A 21036-nucleotide genomic window follows, 5' to 3' on the forward strand; every position below is an offset into this window, starting at 1 on the left:
CAAGTGGGCACAGTATCAGGGGAATCTGTCAGGTTGCTTTCAGGTTTCGCAGGGCACTTCACGTCAATTGCAGTGCTGGCTATCGAACCAGGATTGGCTCAACGGTAGATCCCTCTCCCTTCCCCAACCAGAGTACACCGTGGTGACGGATTCAGCGCTTCAAGGGTGGGAGAGCCACCTGGGAGAGGCGGAGATCAGGGCCCTCTGGTCTCCGGAGGAGTCCGAGCTCCACATCACCCTGCTGGACCTCTGGGTGATTCATCTTGTACTCAAAGCATTCCTTTGTCCATGGAAGAGTATTGCAGGTGTTCTCGGACAACCCCGCCACCGGGAACAAATAGGGTAGGGTGGGGTTGTGGACCCTATGTCAAGAGGCGCTCTGCCTCTGGACATGGACGGAATGCCAGGGCATATCCCTGGTGGTTCAACACCTGGCCGGTTTACTGAACGCCAGGGCGCACAAACTCAGCCGCAGGTGCATGATGGATCACAAATAGCATCTCCACTCGGAAGTGGCGCAAGGTCTCTTTCAGCAGTGGGTAGAGCCTTTGTTAGATCTATTCGCCACCAAAGAAAACGCGCACTGTTAGCAATTCTGTGTATTGATATTTCCAAGGCGGCACTTGCTAGGCAACGCTTTTCGTCCAAAGTGGAGTTGCAGTCTTCTATATGCCTTCCCGCCGATACCACTTCTGCCAAGAGTGCTGAATATCAAGCGTGACCGAGCCCAAGTCATCCTTGTGGCTCCGGATTGGGCACGAAGAGTCTGGTATCCTGAGGTGTTACACATGGCCATTGATCCTCCGATCCGACTGCCTCTTCGGGAGGATCTTCCGTCGCAGCAGCAGGGGATGGTCCTCCACCCGAGCCTGTCCAGCCTCCACCTCCTTGCGTGGAGATTGAGCGGTAACAGTTGACAGCCTTTGACCTTCTTCCCGAAATCTGTGATGTTATCTTGGCAGCCAGGCGTCCCTCCACTAAGAAGGTATACGCCTGCAGATGGAACACATTTTGTGCATGGTGCACAGCAAAGGCTGTGGATACCCTCTCTGCCGCCCTTTCTGAGGTTCTCTTGTTCCTCCTTTTTTGGCATAGCAAGGCTCCGCTCTGGGCAGTCTTAAGGGCTATCTCTCAGCCATTTCAGCCTTTCTTAGGCTTCCTGGTCAGTCTTCTCTTTTCAAGTCCCCTGTTGTAAAATGCTTCCTTAAGGGCATTACTCATCTGTTTCCTCCTGTTCCCTTCGTAATGTCTCAGTGGGACTTGAACTTGGTTCTTACTTACCTTATGGGCGCTTCCTTTGAGCCACTTCATAACTGTCCTCTCAGACTTCTTACTCTAAAGACCGCTTTTCTAGTTGCCATCACCTCTGCTCGCTGGTTGATTTAGCTACAAGCTTTCTTTGAAGCCTCCTTTTCTGGCTGTTCATCCGCGCACGGTCGTCCTCAGAACCAGACATTCCTTTCTTCCCAAGGTGGTTACTTCTTTCCACATTGGTCAAACCATCACTTTGGCCACCTTCTTTCCACCTCCGCATCCCTCTTTCCGCCTCTGCATCCCTCTAAGGAGGAAGAGAGGCTCCACCCATTGGATCCAAAATGTGCGCTTTCCTTTTATTTGAATCTCACCAAGCAATTCCGGGTGGATGACCAGCTCTTGGTTAGCCACGTCGGTGCCAAAAAAGGTCGGGGTGTGCACAAATGGACCATCTCCAGGTGGGTCATTTTGCGCATCAAAGCTTGCTAATCTTTGGCAAAGAAGGAGCGTCCAGTGGGACTGTGCGCCCATTCCACCAGGGCGACAGCAGCTACCACTGCTTTGGGATGGGTAGTCCCCCTCAATCACATCTGTCGGGCGGCTATGTGTGCATCTTTGCACACGTTCACAAAACTCTACTGCCTGGACAGCCAAGTCCGGAGAGACCACTTCTTTGGCCGTTCTCTTCTCCAGGACTTTCTGGTGTGAACTTGGTTTGCAGACCCACCTGTGAGGTAAGGAATCTATAACTAATTGTCTTTTTCAGATGAACAAGTTACTTACCTTCGGTAATGATATATCTGTAAGAGACATAGATTAGTTATAGATTCCTTACCTCCCCAACCATCCTCCCCATTCTGCGAACTTACTTCTAGGGTCAGGGAATCCCTTTTAGGGCCCTAGTTTTGTGCACAAGTGGTCAGTGTCTGGCACGGCACTGCGCTTCTGGCGTGGAATGTCGTGTAAATGAACTGACGTCCGCGCGAGGGCGGCGTCCGAGTAGCTTCTGCAACGCCATCCTGGCAACCACGACGCCAACGACTAACGCCGAACTGTCTGACACAACCTTTCTACACGCAGGGGTACTGCTGACGAAACATTCTCCGGATCCAGTCTTATACCCGGAGGTAATTCTAAGGTAAGGAATATATAACTAATCTATGTCTCTTAGAGATATATCGTTACAGAAGGTAAGTAACTTGTTCATCTATTTCATCCAAACTGACAAAACGCAACACAAGAACTCCTGCCAAATCTCAAGGTTGACCTTGTTTAATCAGAGGCGCAATACAAACTTAATGTGTGTTGCGGGGTGATTATTTTAGGAGAGCTGGCAAAGGCATTATTAGAAGCTTAACTGTAGGGCTTCTGATTTTGCCCAATCAGAACAACGCAATACCTTGATGCTCTACTGACGAAGGAGTAGTTGATGGTGGCTGTCAGGAGTTGATAAGCCAATGGTCAAGGTGGATTCTTAGTGGACAGCTTTAAGGCCTTTGCTCTCCGCTTTTGGTTTGTCCAGACAGCAGGATTTGATGATACATTGCAGTTACATAGGACCTCACGCTTTGAAACAGCGATGTCCGTTACTTGAACTTGATACTCACCCATCAGAATGTACTTTTTATGGGTCTGCATCTCTGTTAAAGATGAATACTAAGCTACTGACAAAAGTTCAGGCCATGAGACTTAATGTGCTGATGACCCACCTGACACATCCACATTGTGAGCTTTCTCACCACCAATCACTTGGAGACCAAATCAAAAAGGCCTTACACTTAATTGCCGAGCATAAAAAGGGATTATTGAAGCACTGGTACTGTCACTGGATGAACAGAAAGCATTTGAAAAAGTGGATTGGGAGACCTGATCAGAGCGGATTGTCTGTGGGAAAGCTTGCTGAGCTGGATCCTAGTTAGCTATCACACACCCATGGCAAAGATAAAGGCCAATGGTGTGAGTCCCAGTGCAGAAAGGAACAAGGCATTATAATGGGGCTGACTAATGTAAGATAACCATATTTACTATTAACATGCTAGTCACAGTAGTGGACACAAGTAGTCTGAGTGCCAGTTGGAGCTGCAGTGGTATCAGACAGTGGTGGGATATAAAGTCTACCTGACTAAGTTAGAGGGGCACCAACCAACAGAATGCCCACCTGATTTGCTGTTGATGCCAAATATACCCCCTTTTGACAGTCTAAAGTGGACACTGAATATCTAGCCATCCAACTGACTCAAATGGTAAGGTACGCACAATAAGGAAGCTTTATGGCTCTGTTTAGAGTGGTCAAGGTGGAACTCAGTCTTGAAACATCACATTATCATTGGGTAGGAAAGATTGTGGCCTTTGAAATGATTCAGTCTGTTCTAGTAAGTTGTTTGGGGAAGTCCTATTGAGTCTCAGAAGGAGAGGACAGGACGATGATGCAGAGTATCATATAGAATACATATTGCAGTGGAAGAGGGTCAGGATAATGTGCTCACAGTGAGTGCTAAAACCAGATGAGGTAGAACTGAGAGTCCTTAATTTTTTGTGTTACTATCAAGCAGTTCAATAACGTTATCTCATATAATTGACTAGGCATCAACTTGGCAGGGCATGATGCATTGTGGACAAGAGGCTTTCTGGACTCCTGTTGTAAGACGTGCCCTCGATCCCTAGGCAAAGATTGTATCCTGTACTTTTCCAGAATAGTGAGGGCGAAGATTAGGGTATAAGTTTAAGTGGGTGTTTGTCTTGATCTGCTACGGTTATCCTTCCTCTTCACACCACTTTGAGTGAACTGAGACTTATTGGAACAAGCATTATAAGTATTTAGTTACGCAGCACAATATCCTTGGTGCAACAACATCAACTGTTGCATGGCTAAAAATGTATAAGGTCCCCAAGGCGAGACCTAATGGCTATGCCAATGCTTGTTATATTTGTAAGGGGCGAGCGGTTGCCCAGTAATAACGGTTTAAAACAAATGCAAAACATGAACAGGCCCTGACAAAGCCAAAGGGCTGCCGCCAACAACAGACCTAGTATTGTCTATAAAATGCATCCAGCGGTGAAAAGAAGCAAAGCATTTACTTTGTTGGTTTTCTGCAGCTCGATCCGATTCCCCAGCAGAGGTACACACTGTGAGCTTCTAAAGCACTCTACCGAGTTGCCTGACTCGTCTGACTCGTGAATGAAACCAGCCCTTCATGGCTGTTAAGTCATTCGCACTAGGCATTGTGGGACTTGTGGTTTTATTTTTAACATTTTTATGTTATGGGCACTTACTATAGCGCAGAGACTCACGCTAGAAGGTGACTTGCTGCACTATGCTACTCTGGGTCAGGCTGCGTCACAAAGCTTTCTGAAAGGTAAGCAAGCCCCCTGGAAATATCAACAGTGGAGTGTCAAATTAATGAGGTAGGTTGATGTAGCGGGTTAGGGAGTAATGGGCAAGAGCCGAGTTTTAGTTTGGGCTGGTTTTATTTGTTGAAACAGATAGTCGGTACAGGTCTTTCTTAAATGGGTTCTCCTGGGTGATCTGCTCCTCCCCTCATGTCTTTTTCTTCTTGCGGCTTCCTCCTCCCTCCGGTTGCGGCTCCTCCGGGGATAGGCGTCTTCAGTCTCCGTGGTGATGGTACCGCCCCAATTAGGGAGAAAGACAAGAGAGGACGGTATCAGTCCCAGGTTCGAATAGAACACTTGTAATTGGGAAGAAGGAGTGAGGGAACACCAGCAGTCGTTATTTACAATTAAGTGTGAGGACGGGGGAGTGCTGGAAGGGTAAACCGGGGAACCATATGAGGGTATGCGGTCACGGCACTGACCCACCCCTCTTCCCAATCCAACCCGCTAAACGGTTTCGTACCTCTGTTAGACACACACCTCCAGGCGTGCAGCTGGGCGGCTCATGTTGCCGAAGGCCTCCTGGCTCCCGCGCCGCAGACGGGTCTCTTCTCTCCCCCTCCCCCTCCGTAGATGTAACGCCGGCTCCTCTCCTCTCTTTTCCTGCTTCTTTCTCCTTGCTCGACTCCTCTTCTCTGCACTCGCCTTCTACTCCTCCGGTGAACAAGCACACCTGAGTGCTTTTACCAGTTGTACTTGTTCTTGGTCTTGGCTCCTCCCGTTCACTCAGAAGCGGCCACTTAAAGGGCCCGCAGTCCTCGTCCTCTTCGTCCTGGTAGTCATACTGTTCTTCGGCCCAAGTCCACGGCTGTGGCTGCGAAGACAAGAGGGAGGGAGGGGGGGGGGGGGGGGGTCAAATGATGAATCCCCACACGGGAGTTTAGAGTTCTGATGTCAAGGGGGAGGAGGCCCGTCCCCGTTACAGTTGACTAAATTACACGGGGCGCACAATGCAACAGTTATGTCTGATGGCTGCAATCAACAACTGAGGGTGACCAGTTATCTTTGATGGTAAAGTGTTGCAGCACTGATCACCTCACCCCATGCCGAGCAATTTTCTCACTTTTTATCCGCTGGTGTTAGACATAGGTTATTCAGAAGATTTTTACATTATGAGGTGAGTGTGGTAAACACATAAATATATGGAATAACACTGGGGCAGCACGTTTTTCATTGGCCCTTGGTGTCGTGTAAGTCAGTCCCCACTGAAAGTGATAACATACGCATGCACACGCAAAAAATGTGCTGCATAATTGGCCTTTCTTGCTGGACAACTTAGTCAACCCTGCCTCATAATTCCAGTGGGCCTGCCTATAGACAGTGAATATGAGGGACAGTGTTGGGCCCTGTGAAGAGATGTGGTACAGCCAGTGAACACGAGGGGCAAAGGCAGTTACTTTGAGAAGCTGTGGCCTGTTGTCATTGTACTTGAGCGATGGAGGTCAGACATCTAAGGAACTAAGGGCCCCAATCAGTGAATAAGAGGCACAGGGGCCTACCTTTATTCTCAATAAGTGACAGTGACAAGACCTAGGAAAAGCTATGGACTATAGTCCTTGAGCATGAGAGGCAGAGGCAGGCCCTGCGTGGAGCTGAGGCACATAAAGAGTTAATATGTGCGGCAGAAGCAGCTCCTGGGAGGAGCTACGGTCCCATCGGTGAATGTGAGCCCGATCTGGGATGGAAATGGGATGGAAATGTGGTAGTAATTGGAAATGGGAGAGACGGGCGCGGGCCCGAAGGGAGCTTTTTTCTATGAGTGGGTGGAGTGGACAGAGGCTGGGCCTGGGCGGCGAACCTGCTGTAAATTATGGGAATGGAAACCTGAAAGATGTGACAGTCTGTCCTACAAATACCTATGCAGCTCTCTGTTGGTATTCAAACAGGCAAAATACCCCTCAGGGGTGCAACCCTTAACTGGAACAGATGGCGGTTAGAGGCGCTCGGACAGGCCAGAGAGGAGAGACAGGAGGCCGGGTAGCACATGCCCATGTCCCCGTGAGAACCTGAGCCGCAGCACCGGGAGCAGACACTGGAAGGAGTAACTCAGGGAGAGAGAACTGCACCCGGGAGTAGGAGCGTGGGGATCATCGGGAGCACCGGCGACGTGAGCACCGGGGACAGGAGCAGGCAAAAGGGAAAGGGAATTTGGCCTAAAAGATCAAGCAATGAGATCAGGCAGGGTGCAGATACTTCAGTGATGGTAGCAAGGACGTGCGACTAAAGAAAGCTGCCCTCGTGAAGAAAAAGCTTCCACTTCATACATCGTGGCGGACACATTAGACTGTTACAAAATTGCCAACAAATACATTCTTAGCTTTACATCGTAGCGGGAAAAAAGAAAAGTAAAAAGTGCTACACAATTGCCAAGAAACACGAAGCAAAGGGAAATGGAGTCGGAAAAACAAAGGGGGTAAAGGAAAGCATTCACGTGTGTGCTGGATGAAAGAAGACGCATGACAGCTGGGGGTAGAGATCAAAACAAAGGTGGGCGAGTAAAGCATTCAAACATGCGTCTTCTTTCATCCAGCGTATGCCAGCTGGGGGTAGAGATCAAAGAAGCTGCGACAGTTGTGCTCGTCGAGCTCTGACTTGTGAGCGTTCTAGCAAGCTGATTGCTGGCAAAGTAGCATTTCTCAGAGCCCTACTAAATGTCTCGCCCAGAGCTGCGCATGCGCTGCCTCAGGAGAGACCTAAAAAAGAGATTGCACAATGTGGATGAGGGGTGGTGCTTCACATTACAGAACTAGTTGTATCAGGTGTTAAGATCTTGGAGCAGGCGAAAGATATATCTAGGTTAATGAATGTGAATAGTTCTGGAACTTCTAGATCAAACATTGGGCTAAAATCTGACCACCTGGTGGGAGGGTGGGAGTGTGGGTGCATTAGAAAATTCACTTTAAAAAGCTGCTTCTGGAAAGGGGTATTCTAGGCACGCAGTATTTCAAAGATACTAAACCATGACTAGGACTGCAGACACGTGAGTGACTGTGCCGAGATATACCAGAGAGGACATTCAGTTTTGCTATCCACTCTGAAGGGAAGGGCACCATTTATGATTCTGTTTTGGGGCACATAATTGACCAGTCCCATAAAACATTAGCCGGTGATTCTGTGGAGACAGTGGAACCTTTTGTGGTTGTGTCCTTGATTTTAAATAAATAAATAAAAGTTTGAAAGGACAGTCTGGGCAGGATTGAGGAGGCAACTATGTTAGCCATATCATGGGGATCCGTGGTGAGTCTACAGCTTGTCGAAAGCAGTCTGCTCCTTGGCAAGGTAAAACTTTCTACCATATGCTCCAAAAATGAAATGAGTCAATCTGGTGCACTAGGGATTGCAAACAGGTCCCACAGGAGGTGTGGCTGCAGAAGCTTTGGTGGTTGTTTGAGATGGAAAAGTTTGGTTCAACTGTCGCAGGACAGTTAGAGGCGCTTTAGAAGGGAGTGAAAACTTGCATTTACTTGCTTGGCCCAAGTCTAATGTGACTTTTCAGTGTTCAACATACTGGGGAGTTCCCAGAACACCTACTGACTGCTGCTGAGCTTGAGGAGGCTAAGATGGAATTAATTTGCGGTTAATTCCCTCCCTCAAAGTTGCCATGGAAAGCATACTCCTTATAAGGTTGGCAGGATGAATAGTATGGGGGACTGGGAAGAGCAGGGAGAGAGTGGAGTAGGTAGGTGATTGGGAGGTTGAGTATTGTTGATATAATTGGTACCAAGATGGTATTGCCCATCTATCTATTTTAATAAAATCCAAAAAAAGATATTAAAAGCTAAAAATGCGGAGGACAGAGAAAGTTCACATTTCTGATAAGATAAATTGGTTGACATTTTAGTATCTCTGTTTTGGACTTGTTTAGTTTCAGATTGTTTGACCCATCCTAGCGGGTTGCCTTCAGCCTTCCTGAGACAGCCAATACATTGTGTGGTGCCTAGAGGTAGATTTCCTGCGTTTTCCTTCCTCAGAGATGAAAGTTCTGATAAGTGCACTAGGTTCATATGAGTTTTTGTGCAGTTGCTGAATTGGATAGCCTGCAGAGCCCAATGGGAATCAACATGGGACAGCGCTGAAGGATGTTGCGTAACTCCTTTACTTGATTCCCTCCAGCTACCGTCATGGTGATTATCCAGCCCCCTGTTAATATTAAGCTAACTATTGTCAATATTTCAAGAAGGCAACAATCATAATACCTAAACTGAGCTCCGTGCTTACTACTATAAAAAACAGGAAAATACAGTATATAAATACAGTATATGTCAACTTCTGCCTCACGTGCTCCTGCCAACTCATCTGGCCTACTCTTGAAAGATGGCTCCACTCCTTCCAAGTGACTTACCTGGCAAACTTAAGTGGATCTGGAAAACAAACAAACAAAAAAATAATAAAGAACGGAGACCTAAGAGAATATCCTGAGGTGCTAAAGATCACAAAAATCAACCTTCTTTTCTATACCTATGCCACCTTGATCTGGATAAGAGTTTTCTCAAGCTTCGTACGCATAAGACGCTCGCTCACTAAATCCGCTTTGGAATCAGTCAGTTTGTAACAATAAAAACCTTGTAATTCAGGCATTAGACTTTCACATCTAACATCTTGATTAAGAATGTAAAGAAGCAATCCTATCAATATCTGTATAATTTAAGTCATGCAGTCTTCCCCCCCCCCCCAATGATTAGTGTATTGCTCTATTTGTGTATTTATATCTTTTGCCACTGTCCTTTTCCTGTTTGCAGAAAATAATAAAAGGCATTGAATTTTAAAAAAGCACATTCTTTAGTACATCAGAAAACAGTGTCCATTAGGGAATCAAAACACACTCCATGCTCAATCAAACTGACCAAAGAACATTTGGAAATCCACGATGAGCTGACCACACACACTAGAAGTTAGACAAATGCAGCACTGTCATTCTTTTGTTTATTTCTCCTACTCTAGCCAATCATATTCTCTCACTAAACAAGACAGCTGATGAAATAGTTCCCCACACTCCTGAATGTGAAAAAACCTCCACTAATATATATTAAATATCTACCCCTAGACTCCAATTAGATTTTTGGGCAAACACTACCAATATCACTAAAATTGCCCTCACAGCAATCCTTGTAATCCTTCTCTCTCTCACTCACTAAGTTTCTGTTGACTTCACACACACCCCATTCTACCACAAGCCTGCTCCCTTCTGTCAATCCCCGCACCACTCCTTGTTCGTCACCGTCTATGACCTCAATTGTTTCCAAATCCACACACTATTTCTCTACCTACTTCACCTGTAAAATATCGAACTATGCAACAGCCCACTACTTCTATCAAATAGTGAGGTCCCCCACTTCCTTAACTTCGCTAGCTCCCACTTAAATCCCATGTCCAATATATACCCAAGTCATCAGTGACATGTCTTGAAATAGTAACACCCTCACTGAGCCACTGAATTTACTGATGTATGTATTTACCAGGAATAGTGTTTAATACCCCCTGCTAAACATCCAAAACATCTTGTCCAATAACCTTGATATAACCCTGGACTACACTGCAGCAAAGAACCTCTCAATAACAGGACCCCCACTGCTGTTAACAGTCTAGATCTATTCAGAGAATATAACTCAATAATTGTTGCGTGAAAGATCACATTCCCATCCTCGGTACCCCAGACCAAATCTAGCTTCAAAATCCATCTTCAAAGAACCTGATTCAACCTGGCTTGTTAAGGAATAAATACAAAAACTCACTTTAAAATGAATTCTGCTTTGTTAGACGAGTTCAAATAAAATTAAAGTACTCAAAATTCACCACCTTGCCAGATCAGCCCTACACATAATGGCCAGGCTGGTTGGAGTTTGAAAATGTTTGACCACAAATTGGCTTGTGTGATCTCAATAAGGAGGCTTCCCATTAAAGCTGTGTGTATCTTCAAACTGGCCTGCATGAATCAGAATGCACTACATTCACGTACCCCGAAATATCTTACTTGAAAGCCACTGGTTTCACTGGGGCAATTCCTTCGTAGGAGCTCTAATATCCTGCTCCTTGAAACTCCAGTCTTAAAGAAGACACACACAAAAAACAATGGAACAGTTCTTATTGGAAAGTATCCCAGTCCCACATCATATTAGAACAGTTAAATAGTATCAGTCATTGAAGAGATAACTGATAAACCTCCACTTACAAAATTAACATCACCTTTAACTGGTATACCTTCAGGAAGCAGTAAACTCTGCCAGTCCTAAAAATAGACTTTACTATTGCTTTATTTTTTCTCCTCACTAGGCCATTCTCTTCTGTACAGACCAGATTTTCTGCACACCTTTTAAACTGGTTATTACTTTAATATCTATTTTGAATTGGGCAGGTTCTGTTTGCTTACCATTTATGTGACTTTATGCTGCATCAAAGTTCCTAATTTGTAAGCAGTGGCAGTATTTATGAAATATCTTCTCTATAACGCGGAGAGTTGCTTGGGGCGGGGGTTGGTGTAAGAGGAGAATGTAGTTCATTGTATTAGAGAGAGTGGAGATGTGAAGCTGAACGAATGTGCGCAAGGATCCCTGTACTGCCATCTACAACAGTGGCCAGGATGGTTCCAAGTCTGTGGCAGAGTCAGAGGTTGAAGTTATACCAATAAAGAACACTGAATACTCAAAGAAGCTATTCATTTATAAGCACATTTGTGTTTCATGAGAAAATCGGTTGTCTCCGTTTCTAATCTTTAGTCCTTAATTGATGTTCCTAATTTTAGACTTGTTAGTGGACGGAAATGCAAAGAAGCTTTGCTGAATGGTTTGAAACTAATAGTGAAAATATATAGGATGTATGAAAGTCCCATTTTACATGTGGGGGTGTGAGCTGAGGCTCATCAATAATGTCAGTTGAGACGCATGCAGACAACCTATAATTGTATGGAAAAGTTGGTGACTGAAAATCGTGATGATAGGTGACTAGATGGCAGCATTGATGAACGAGGATGTCCTCATCTGCAGAGACTGTCTTTATGCTTTCATTCTAAAAAGAAAAATTACAGATATTTCTTTTTCTTTTTCAGCGGGTATTTCTATGGGACTTGGATGAGACCATTATTATCTTCCATTCCTTACTCACGGGGTCTTATGCACAAAAATATGGAAAGGTATTTTCATTCAATTTCTATTTGATTATAAAACACATTTATTGGAGATTACCCAGCCTATGAATCTTTATTTCTTCTTTTCAATTCATAGTTTAGGGTTGTATTAGTCAAAGTTTTTTAAGAAGACTAGAACACAACTTCTATACACAGAATACAAAATTCAAATGATAAAGCAAACTTAATCTACTTTTTGCACAGTTGAACACAGAAAATTTACAAATTACACATGGATTTAAGCCGCCATTATTTGCTTTTAAAAGTGATACCACTGGATTGCATTGTGTATTTTAATGTGATAAACAACTTTTATAATTCTGCAATATCTAGCAAATAATACTGTTCTCTAGTCGATCTCTTACTACTGTTATGGAAAAAGTGCAAAAAACTAATGGAGGGGGACGTGTCCAACCGTCATAGCTGGGTGGATGTAATCCACAGAAGTCTGCTGTGTACCCCACGGATCACCCCTAAACAGATGGCATCCACCACTTAAACAGCCACTACCAGATTGTGCAGAGGCGACGGAGCATGGGGGCATCTGCACCACGCTGCTCCCAAGACTTGAGAGGGAAGAACCTGGGGTTCTAACGGGCAGAGATAAAGTTCCCCAAGACAACATGGCGGGTGCGAAAGTGCAGGCCTAACTACTGAAAGCATTACTCATGCACCAGCTTTACTTGCTGCCGACCGCAACCTGAACATCCCCGCCTTACATCCCTTGGACCGTCAAGAGAGGTTCTTCGTCACCCGGACCCGATGTTGTTAACGGCGGTGTCTCTACGGTATAAGCCACAGGAGCACCGCAGTAAGATGGCAGCGACTTAATATTGATTGTGGCCCGGTGGGCTTGGGGGCGCACCCAAGGAGGTGACTGAGACACCCGCATGCATCGATTACATGTAAGATGAAGAAAATCCATAGCCGAGAGGCACTGCAGCCAGAATGGTTGTGAATGCTCTGCAATACTGAGTGCCTGACCTTAAGATGTCGCCGCACTTGAGTAAAACCCATGTACACTTACGTCGATCAAATGGAGGATATTGATTTTTCCCTTTTTAGACTGCACAATGATGTAGAACACTTTAACCTCCTCCCCAATAAATGTTTGGAGCGGGATCTCGATGGGGCCTAATCAAAATTTACCTAGCTCTGGGAAGGGTAAGTTTCAATTCTATTAAAGACACGGAGGTGAGAATGATGCCATTCTTCCTTTTCTTTATTTTTCAGCAGCCATTTTTAAAGACACATAACAAAACTACTACTCCCATGAACAGCAGGGAGTAGGACAAAAAGTTTCAGCAGGAGTCCTTCCTCTATGTCCACATTCCATCCTCCACCTGGTCCATTCACTGTGTTTCCTCTTCCTCTTTCTTCGTGTTAACCGCTCCTTTATGTACTTCATGCATCCTGTTTGGACCAATCATTTCCTGCAACAACAGGCATTGTCAGAACCAAGTCCAATATGACCAAGCCATCAAAACAAACCCTAAACAAGCAATGCAATACATGACCATAGGAAATAACCAAGCATATACCAAACATTTCAACTAACCCTTGAAACAAAGTACTTTCTCCAGAACGGGGAGTGTCCATGTCTTCAGCGATCGCCGGGTGGGATAATCCTCGCCTCCATGTAGTTAATAGAATTGAAACTTGCATGTACTAGAACTAGGCAAATTTTCATTTTATGTCGGGAGCGGAGGCTCAGATTATGCCAGTTCAAACCTTATCCACCACCAGCTGAGCGACCTCCAACAGACCTGGACCTGCTCATAAGCCAGAACTACGGGAGGGCGGTCAGTAAGCTTGAGGACGATGTAGTGATTTGGAGTAAACTGCCTCTTACCTTAATGGGCCGCATAGCCATTATGAAGATGGTAGTGCTACCGAGGTTCTTGTTCTTTTTTTAACGCTCTGCCTATAGTGCTCTCCAAGGCCTTATTTCAACGCCTGACAAGCATTATCATAAACTTGACGTGGGCAGGGAAACAGCCGAGAGTTAAATGGACAACGCTCACCCTGCCGTACAGCATGGGGGGCCTGGCAGCGGCGTACTTTGAATTGTACTACAGGGCGGCCCAGGCATCCCACCTCCATACCTGGGTTCACGGCGACTGTCGGATCCCGCATGTCCGAATGGAGCGCTTATTTGCGCACCCGCTGCAACTCCCAGCCACGGTTTGCAAGCCGCAGGATCGTCGAACGGGAATACTGGAATCCATCTCCTCCACCAATCACGCTTGGCACTCTCTCCTGCTCCGCCAGGGAGGGGCCACGCTATACCCGCCGGAGATTCAGTTGGAATGGATGATCTGGCTCCCGCCCATGGCTGAAAGAGCAGTCATAAAGGAACTAGCGAAACTGAGGCTAAGTAGAGCGGGCGACCTATTCCAGGACGGAGTAGTCAAAACCTGGGAACAAGTACGGGGAGATGGCAGCGAACCTCCGCTGCTCCAACGATTCCACTTTCATACAACCCGGAGTGCCCTTATGGAGCTCCTGGGCCCAGACATGGCGGAGCCCCCGGATGTCCCTGAACTGACATATGTGATTAAGCGCAAGGAGCCTAAAAAGCTCCTAACAAACATTTACAGTATAGCCAGGTCACAAGGCGTGCACCTACTTATGAAAGCCAGGTTGGACTGGCAGAGGGACCTAGAAGTCACGCTGGATGATGCGACATGGCGCTATTGCTGTGAGAGTACGAGGCGCATCTCTCTGAATGGGAAGCATCGGCTCATACACTACAAGTTCCTTCAAAGGGTGTACTACACCCCGGAGAGGCTCCACAGATATGGGCTACGAACAGAGGCGAACTGCGAACGGTGCCGTGCGGCGGACGCCGACTTCCTGCATTTGGCGTGGGGCTGCCCGGGCATACAGGCATTCTGGCGCGAAGTATTTGCGGAAATGAGCAAAATACTGGAGGTTGACTTGGACACAGATCCGGGCATAGCACTCATAGGCAACTCCAGGGGACTCCCGGGTGCGATACGCAGGCTCACAGACATGGGGATGCTAATGGCGAGGAGAGTAGTGGCCCAGTGCTGGATGAGAGGTCCTTTACCAACTAAGGCTAGATGGGCACGGGATATGCTGTACTGTAGCACACAGACGGAGACGTACAGCGAATTACTACCTCCGACGAGTCGCCCGAAAAACTTCTGGGCCCTATACCAGACTTACTTGCAGGGACAGCAAAATGTGGAAGTAAGCACCGCAGATACTGTTTCCCAGGGTTAGAAGGCGAGGGCCACAATTGACATTACACTATAAGCCTGAGACGGAGTGATGGGACAGGAGTGGATAGGGGGGAGTGCTGCCATTGGAGGAGATAGAGTGGGGGAGCGAACAGAGTGAGGGGCGAGTTGGCGAGGTGACACTATTGGTAACACACTGCACGCACAGCCAAGTTTAGACACTGCATTAGACTAGATAGATAGATAGCCAGAACGTGACAGGAGTACGGTTCCCTAGGGAATACATGTGAGGAGGCGTGATGGATCAGGAGAAAAGTTAGGTTACCACACTTTCGGACAAATCGGAGTAGCGTGGGAGGTCCTTCTGAGGCTGGGGAGGGAGGGAGGGGAGGGGGGGGGGGGCGGGATGTTGACGACACTAATGGGTTTATATTAGTTTATTTTGACACGAGTCTTCAGGAATTGTTGTTAGACGGATAGGGTACAAAGCGGAGAAGCCGAGGATAATACAGAGGGAGGAAAGCTAGAAAATGCACATGTAAAATGCAACTGGCAATGCTGGGGATTACAACTGATTGTTGACCAACTATCCTTTGATGTACGCCGCCGGACCCCCTGGTTGTCGGCTGACGGGCTGTGTAATATAAGATCTAGTTTTGCCTGATATGCTTGCGGCGCGGCCGGCCCGAGAGGTTGTAGGCCTGAAGCTGTGTCAACTGAGTTTGTGCAATAAAAAAAAAAACTGCCTAAGTAGAATCACTACTTGACTTTATTAATGCGCTCTACTTGACAGGGTTAAAATGAAACAGCACAGTGTTATGGATATAGAACCACTGTCACTTGATGGTCAACATGTTTCAGCCTGTTGATCTATACCAAAGTATCAGCGGCTTTCTTCAGGACCAGATTTACTAAGTGCTAATGCTGCTGCAATTATGTGAAAAAATTATAATAACATAAAGTAAAGTTTTATACAACACCGGTATTCCTGCTTTTCATTTGTCTGTCAGGTCATACCCAGGTATCTATGGATGAACACAAGTAGCAAGAAAAAAGGAGAGAGAGAGACACACAAACAAATTGCTAAATTATCACATGAAATACTTTGCATAATATGTGCATTTGTCACTGTATTGCAAGTATTCTAATGCTTTAAACTAGTCAGACTTGCCCTCAACTGTAGGATAGTCCTGCCTCACCTCTACCTGGCAGGCTACTCTGGAAGGAGGCCCCGCACCGCGAGAAAGAATACAGATGTCTCAATAGGTACACCATTTTAGCTTCTAAATACTCTATTGCTCTGTCAAACAGGAGGACCAAATTACCACTGGGTACAACACAATACTGCCCCAAGTTTTTTAGGAAATGGCTATAGCGTTCTAAAATAGAACTACAGAGTGTAAACTTTTACCACAAGAGAGGTAACCCGTTTTAAGTACACCTAACATAGCAATTTGTCCAAAAAGATCAAAGAGTGGTCATAGCTATATGTCTTACCTGTCCGTCGGTACCTCGATACCTAAGAGAGCTCGCCCCGGAAGGTACCGAACGGAAGCAGACTACCGTTTTTATAGCGGCCGTTCGATTGTTTCCAGCCGTGCGCAAAAGAGGTCCTGATATTTTAGCAGGCTCTGTGCGCGCCTGTGTTGTAGCTCCGCATGCGTCGGGGAGTGTTAGTTCAGCCCCGCGCGTGCGTACTCATGTGAGGTGAAATACTACTCTTATGCGCATGCGTGAAAAACATTAGTTGTTATGCGCTAATGCTCGTTTGTACAGAGCGAAGGGCTTTGATTCGGAAACTAGTATTTATTGGCAAATCGTATGGTGATGAAGATAATAACAAAACCACCCTTATTAGTGAGAAGGTAGCACATGCGTTGAATATATGTGTTCAGCCTCACGCAGGCGCTATCGTTGTGGTTAGTTAGAGAGGCAAAACACCATGAGCATGCGTGCTCTTGATGATTACGGGGCACTGATATTGAGCCATAATCAGCTATAATAAGCTCATAACCCAACTGATTTGTGACTCGTCATGTATGTATGGTGACGAAATAAGGAGGCAGACCTTTTTCTCATACTGTATCTCCCGAGTCACACACCTGATGAGAAACCTATTGCCCTGCATAGTAACAAAACTTTAAACATTAATGCAAGATATTTCTATATATTACAAAAGGTAGGTGACAGAATTAAATTGGTGTGATTGAAATATCAGATTGTAACCCAATTTGATTTATATGTATCAACTAACAAGAGTGCAATAAGCCTCTTAGATAGAGACCCAGGGTATATCATCGTTTAGACCCACGTCATCTGTTTTAAGTTTATACACCCATGGAAAATTGAGAAACATACAAATTGCAATAGCGACCGTTTGATCTATCTGATTTGGTGTCCCTGCCAACTTCCCTATGTGGGAATGACCACTAGAAAAATTAAGATCCGCATCCAAGAACATAAGAGCACAATTAGATGCGGCAAACGGTCAACAAAACTGACCAATCATTTTATTGACAAAGGACATGCTGAGACTGATTTACATTGGGTGGTATTGGAAAAACCCTGGATTCCTCCACACTTGGCAGACCCCACGAGATTTCTCTTCCGCAAAGAACAGTGGGTGTATAAACTTGAAACAGATGACGAAGAAGGAGCGACAGGCGTCGGCGCTCGCCGTCGAGGCGACCCCGCCGGTCCCGTCGAGATGAAGATCAACGTCGAGGGGATCCTCGGCCTCGAGGAGGATGAGTCGACGCTCGTCGTCGAGAATGGTCCAGTCGACGTCGCGGAGGCGGCGTTCGGCATCGAGGAAGGAGAGGTCGACGTTGCGGAGGCGGCGTTCTACGCCAGAGTCGCGGAGGCGACGTTCGACTCCGGAAAGGCGACGCTCAGCGTCGAGAAGGAAGAGAACGGCGTCTAGGAGTCGCTCCAACTCTCCTAAACGGCGCAGGAGGAGTTCTGGCGCCAGAAGTCAGGCTGGATCTAGTGGAGGGCGAAGAGACAGCGATCGCCTGCTGAAGGGGCTGGGTCGCAGTCCCCTTCCCCGAAGAAGTCACCGGGCTCGGTGTACTCTGTGGTATATACGCCACCTCGGCCTAAGTCGCCCCCTCCTCCTGTACCTCAGGAGGACCCTCCTACCAACCCTCCGCTTCCACCAGGACGACCACTACCACCACTTCCACCGCATGGGCCCGCCCCTCGGTCGGTGATACCCCCTGTTCCTCCACCAAGGTCGGCGTCACTACCTCCTCTTCCTACACCCCCTAAGGGGACTCCTAGACCAAGGCCCCAGGAGGAACACCTATTTATCAAAACAACAAGTGGTCCTGAGCATACGAGAATGAGGGAAACAATTGATATATATAGATCACAATGGAGTTCTATATAGTTCAGGATTCCTTGACCAGCCGGCCAGGGAATATTTATTGGTTCAATAAGTTTATGATCTCAAAAATACAACAGGATACACTGTTAATGTATAACTAATATCAGTGACCTGCAAGCTCACTGTTTGCCTGATAATTTTCTTCACTTACCTTTACTCTCTTACCTTTCTCCTCCTTGTATGGCACAGGACTGTGCCCCAATGTAACCCTTATTTCTTGGGTTATTTGTTGTATTTTTGAGATCATAAACTTATTGAACCAATAAATATTCCCTGGCCGGCTGGTCAAGGAATCCTGAACTATATAGAACTCCATTGTGATCTATATATATCAATTGTTTCCCTCATTCTCGTATGCTCAGGACCACTTGTTGTTTTGATAAATACTTGCTACCCATGGTCCCGAGCGATTTAATGGGTTCCCCTTGTCCCTTCTTGATGAACCCAGGAGGAACAGCGGAAGACGCCCCCAAGGAAACCTGCGGAGCGTCCACGTGCCGGGAGATTACGCTCTCGCTCCAGAAGGAAGGAGCGATCGCGCCACAGGTCATCCACGCGGTCGAGACACTGCCATAGGAGGCACAGATCTCGCTCTCGCACGAGGTCCTCAGGGACTACTCTCCGACTTTGCCGGGATCGCCGGACATGAGGGTGTCGCTGGTTGATGACCTGGTGGCGTTCCATGATGTCATTTTGAGAGGCGCTGCCAAATTGGGCATATCCTTGACGGTGCCCACACCTAAGACGTCAGTCATTTTTGAGACACTGCAACAGAAACACCTGTCTCGTCCTCTACTACCTCTGGTGCCGGGCCTGGAGGAACCATGGACCTTTTCCTCACCCCTGCGGTGACTAAGGCGGCACCATCGAGATTGCAGAAAAAGCGCCGGGCTCCCGATTCGGACCCGGCTTTTCTAAGGGTGGAACCTCCTCCGGATTCTGTGATTGTGACGGCGGCCCGCAAACAACATGCCACCACCCAGTCATCTACGGTTCCCCCTGACAAAGATTCTAGATGGATGGATTCAGCTGGAAGGAAAGTAGTGGAACATCGGCGACCTCTATGAAGGCTGCGAGTGCCACGGCTTTGTTGGGGTGCTACGACCGCGCCCTATGGGACTGCCTCCAGCAGTTTGCGGAACACTTGCCTCACGATAAGCGGGTAGACTTCCAGGAAGTGCTAAACGAGGGGATGCTAAGAGCGAATCAAATTATCAGCGCTGCGGCAGATTCTTCACTTTTAGCGGCACATGGCTTTTGGCATGGGATTAACCAGCGACGTCATGCCTGGCTCTGCCTTACGTCACTGAAACCAGACGCACAGCAAAGGGTAGCCAACCTTCCATTCTCTGGCGAAACCCTATTTGGGAAACATGCGGATGACGAAATGGCCCGCATGAAGGCGGAGGCCGAAACACTCACGGCTGTGGGTCTAGAGAAGCCCAAAGAAACGAAGAAGTCGTAGCGCCCATTCCAACGGCGGTTCGGTGGGCAGGGCAGAGGACGTGGCCAAGCTTCGGGACAGTCGCAGCAACATCAACAGTTCCGTAAGCCGTTCCAGGGGAGGCCAACAGTCAGCACCCACGACCAAAGGCCCGGCCGGGTCTAGGCCCTGAGCACTTACTTCCCCCGGATCTGTTACCCACTCCGGTAGGGGGAAGCATTCAATTTTTTCTGGCAGAGTGGAAAAAATTACTCAGGACAAGTGGGTGCTGAATATTGTTTGCAATGGATACAGTCTTCGGTTCACCAGCCCGCCTCCAGCAATTCCACCGGTCAGCTCGCAGTTTCAACTGCGCAAGCTTCAGGTGGAGGCAGATATCCTGTTAAGAAAAAGGGCGATAGAAGACGTACCTCTGTCTCAGAGAGGAAGAGGTCTGTACTCCCGGTTCTTCGTGGTTCGCAAGAAGGACAAGAACGAGTTCAGGCCTATTCTGGACTTGCGACAGGCAAACAAATGGATTCGCAGGGAAAAGTTTTGCATGCTGTCGTTGCATCAGATTTATCCTCAGTTGCAACAGAGAGACTGGCTATGTGCTACAGACCTACAGGATACGTACTTCCATGTGCCCATTGCACACAAACACAGGAAGTTCCTGCGGTTCCAAGTCTGCGCCAATCATTATCAATACACAGTACTCCCATTCGGACTAAAGTCTGCGCCGAGAACATTCTCGAAGTGCATAACGGTTGTAGCAGCACACCTGAGGAAGAACAAGGTGTTTGTCTACCTGTACCTGGACGATTGGTTGATCAAGGCCTCCTCCTTCTCGGAAGCGCGAGCACACTTCCAGAAGACGTGCGTTCTCTTGAACAAGCTGGGGTTGCACATCAACATGTCCAAGTCTGTCCCGACTCCGGTCCAATGCATACAGTACTTGGGAGCCTCCATCAATACGCTGTCAGCAAGCGTGTCTCCTTCGGAGGAGCGACGATTATCACTCCTTCGGAAGGCTCAGGCTCTTATGACCACTCCATCTACAACAGTGAGGACGGTGTCTTCTCTACTGGGATCGATGGCCTCTTGTATCTTCCTGACGCTACACGCACGGCTGCACATGAGACCGCTGCAGGAGTGCTTGGAAGACCAGTGGGATCAGAGGAAAGGATCTTGGGACGACAAGATTAGACTGTCTCTGCATGCTCTTCAGTCTCTGAAGTGGTGTTGTTCAGCAGAG

The 21036-nt window shown here is 47.2% G+C and overlaps 1 protein-coding gene across 12 annotated transcripts in view; it reads left to right on the forward strand.

The window, feature by feature from the left end:
• EYA3 (EYA transcriptional coactivator and phosphatase 3) overlaps nucleotides 1–21036 on the forward strand; it is a 1455294-nt gene that overhangs the window by 930025 nt on the left and 504233 nt on the right. For all 12 annotated transcript variants that reach the window (XM_086957503.1, XM_086957498.1, XM_086957496.1 and 9 more), the window contains one exon: nucleotides 11687–11770. In XM_086957503.1, coding sequence (XP_086813629.1) covers nucleotides 11687–11770 — 84 coding nt within the window. The remainder of the gene's footprint in view (nucleotides 1–11686; nucleotides 11771–21036) is intronic.

This window comes from Lissotriton vulgaris, chromosome 2_1, assembly GCF_964263255.1.
Source record: "Lissotriton vulgaris chromosome 2_1, aLisVul1.2, whole genome shotgun sequence".
Classification (NCBI taxonomy): Eukaryota; Metazoa; Chordata; class Amphibia; order Caudata; family Salamandridae; genus Lissotriton; species Lissotriton vulgaris.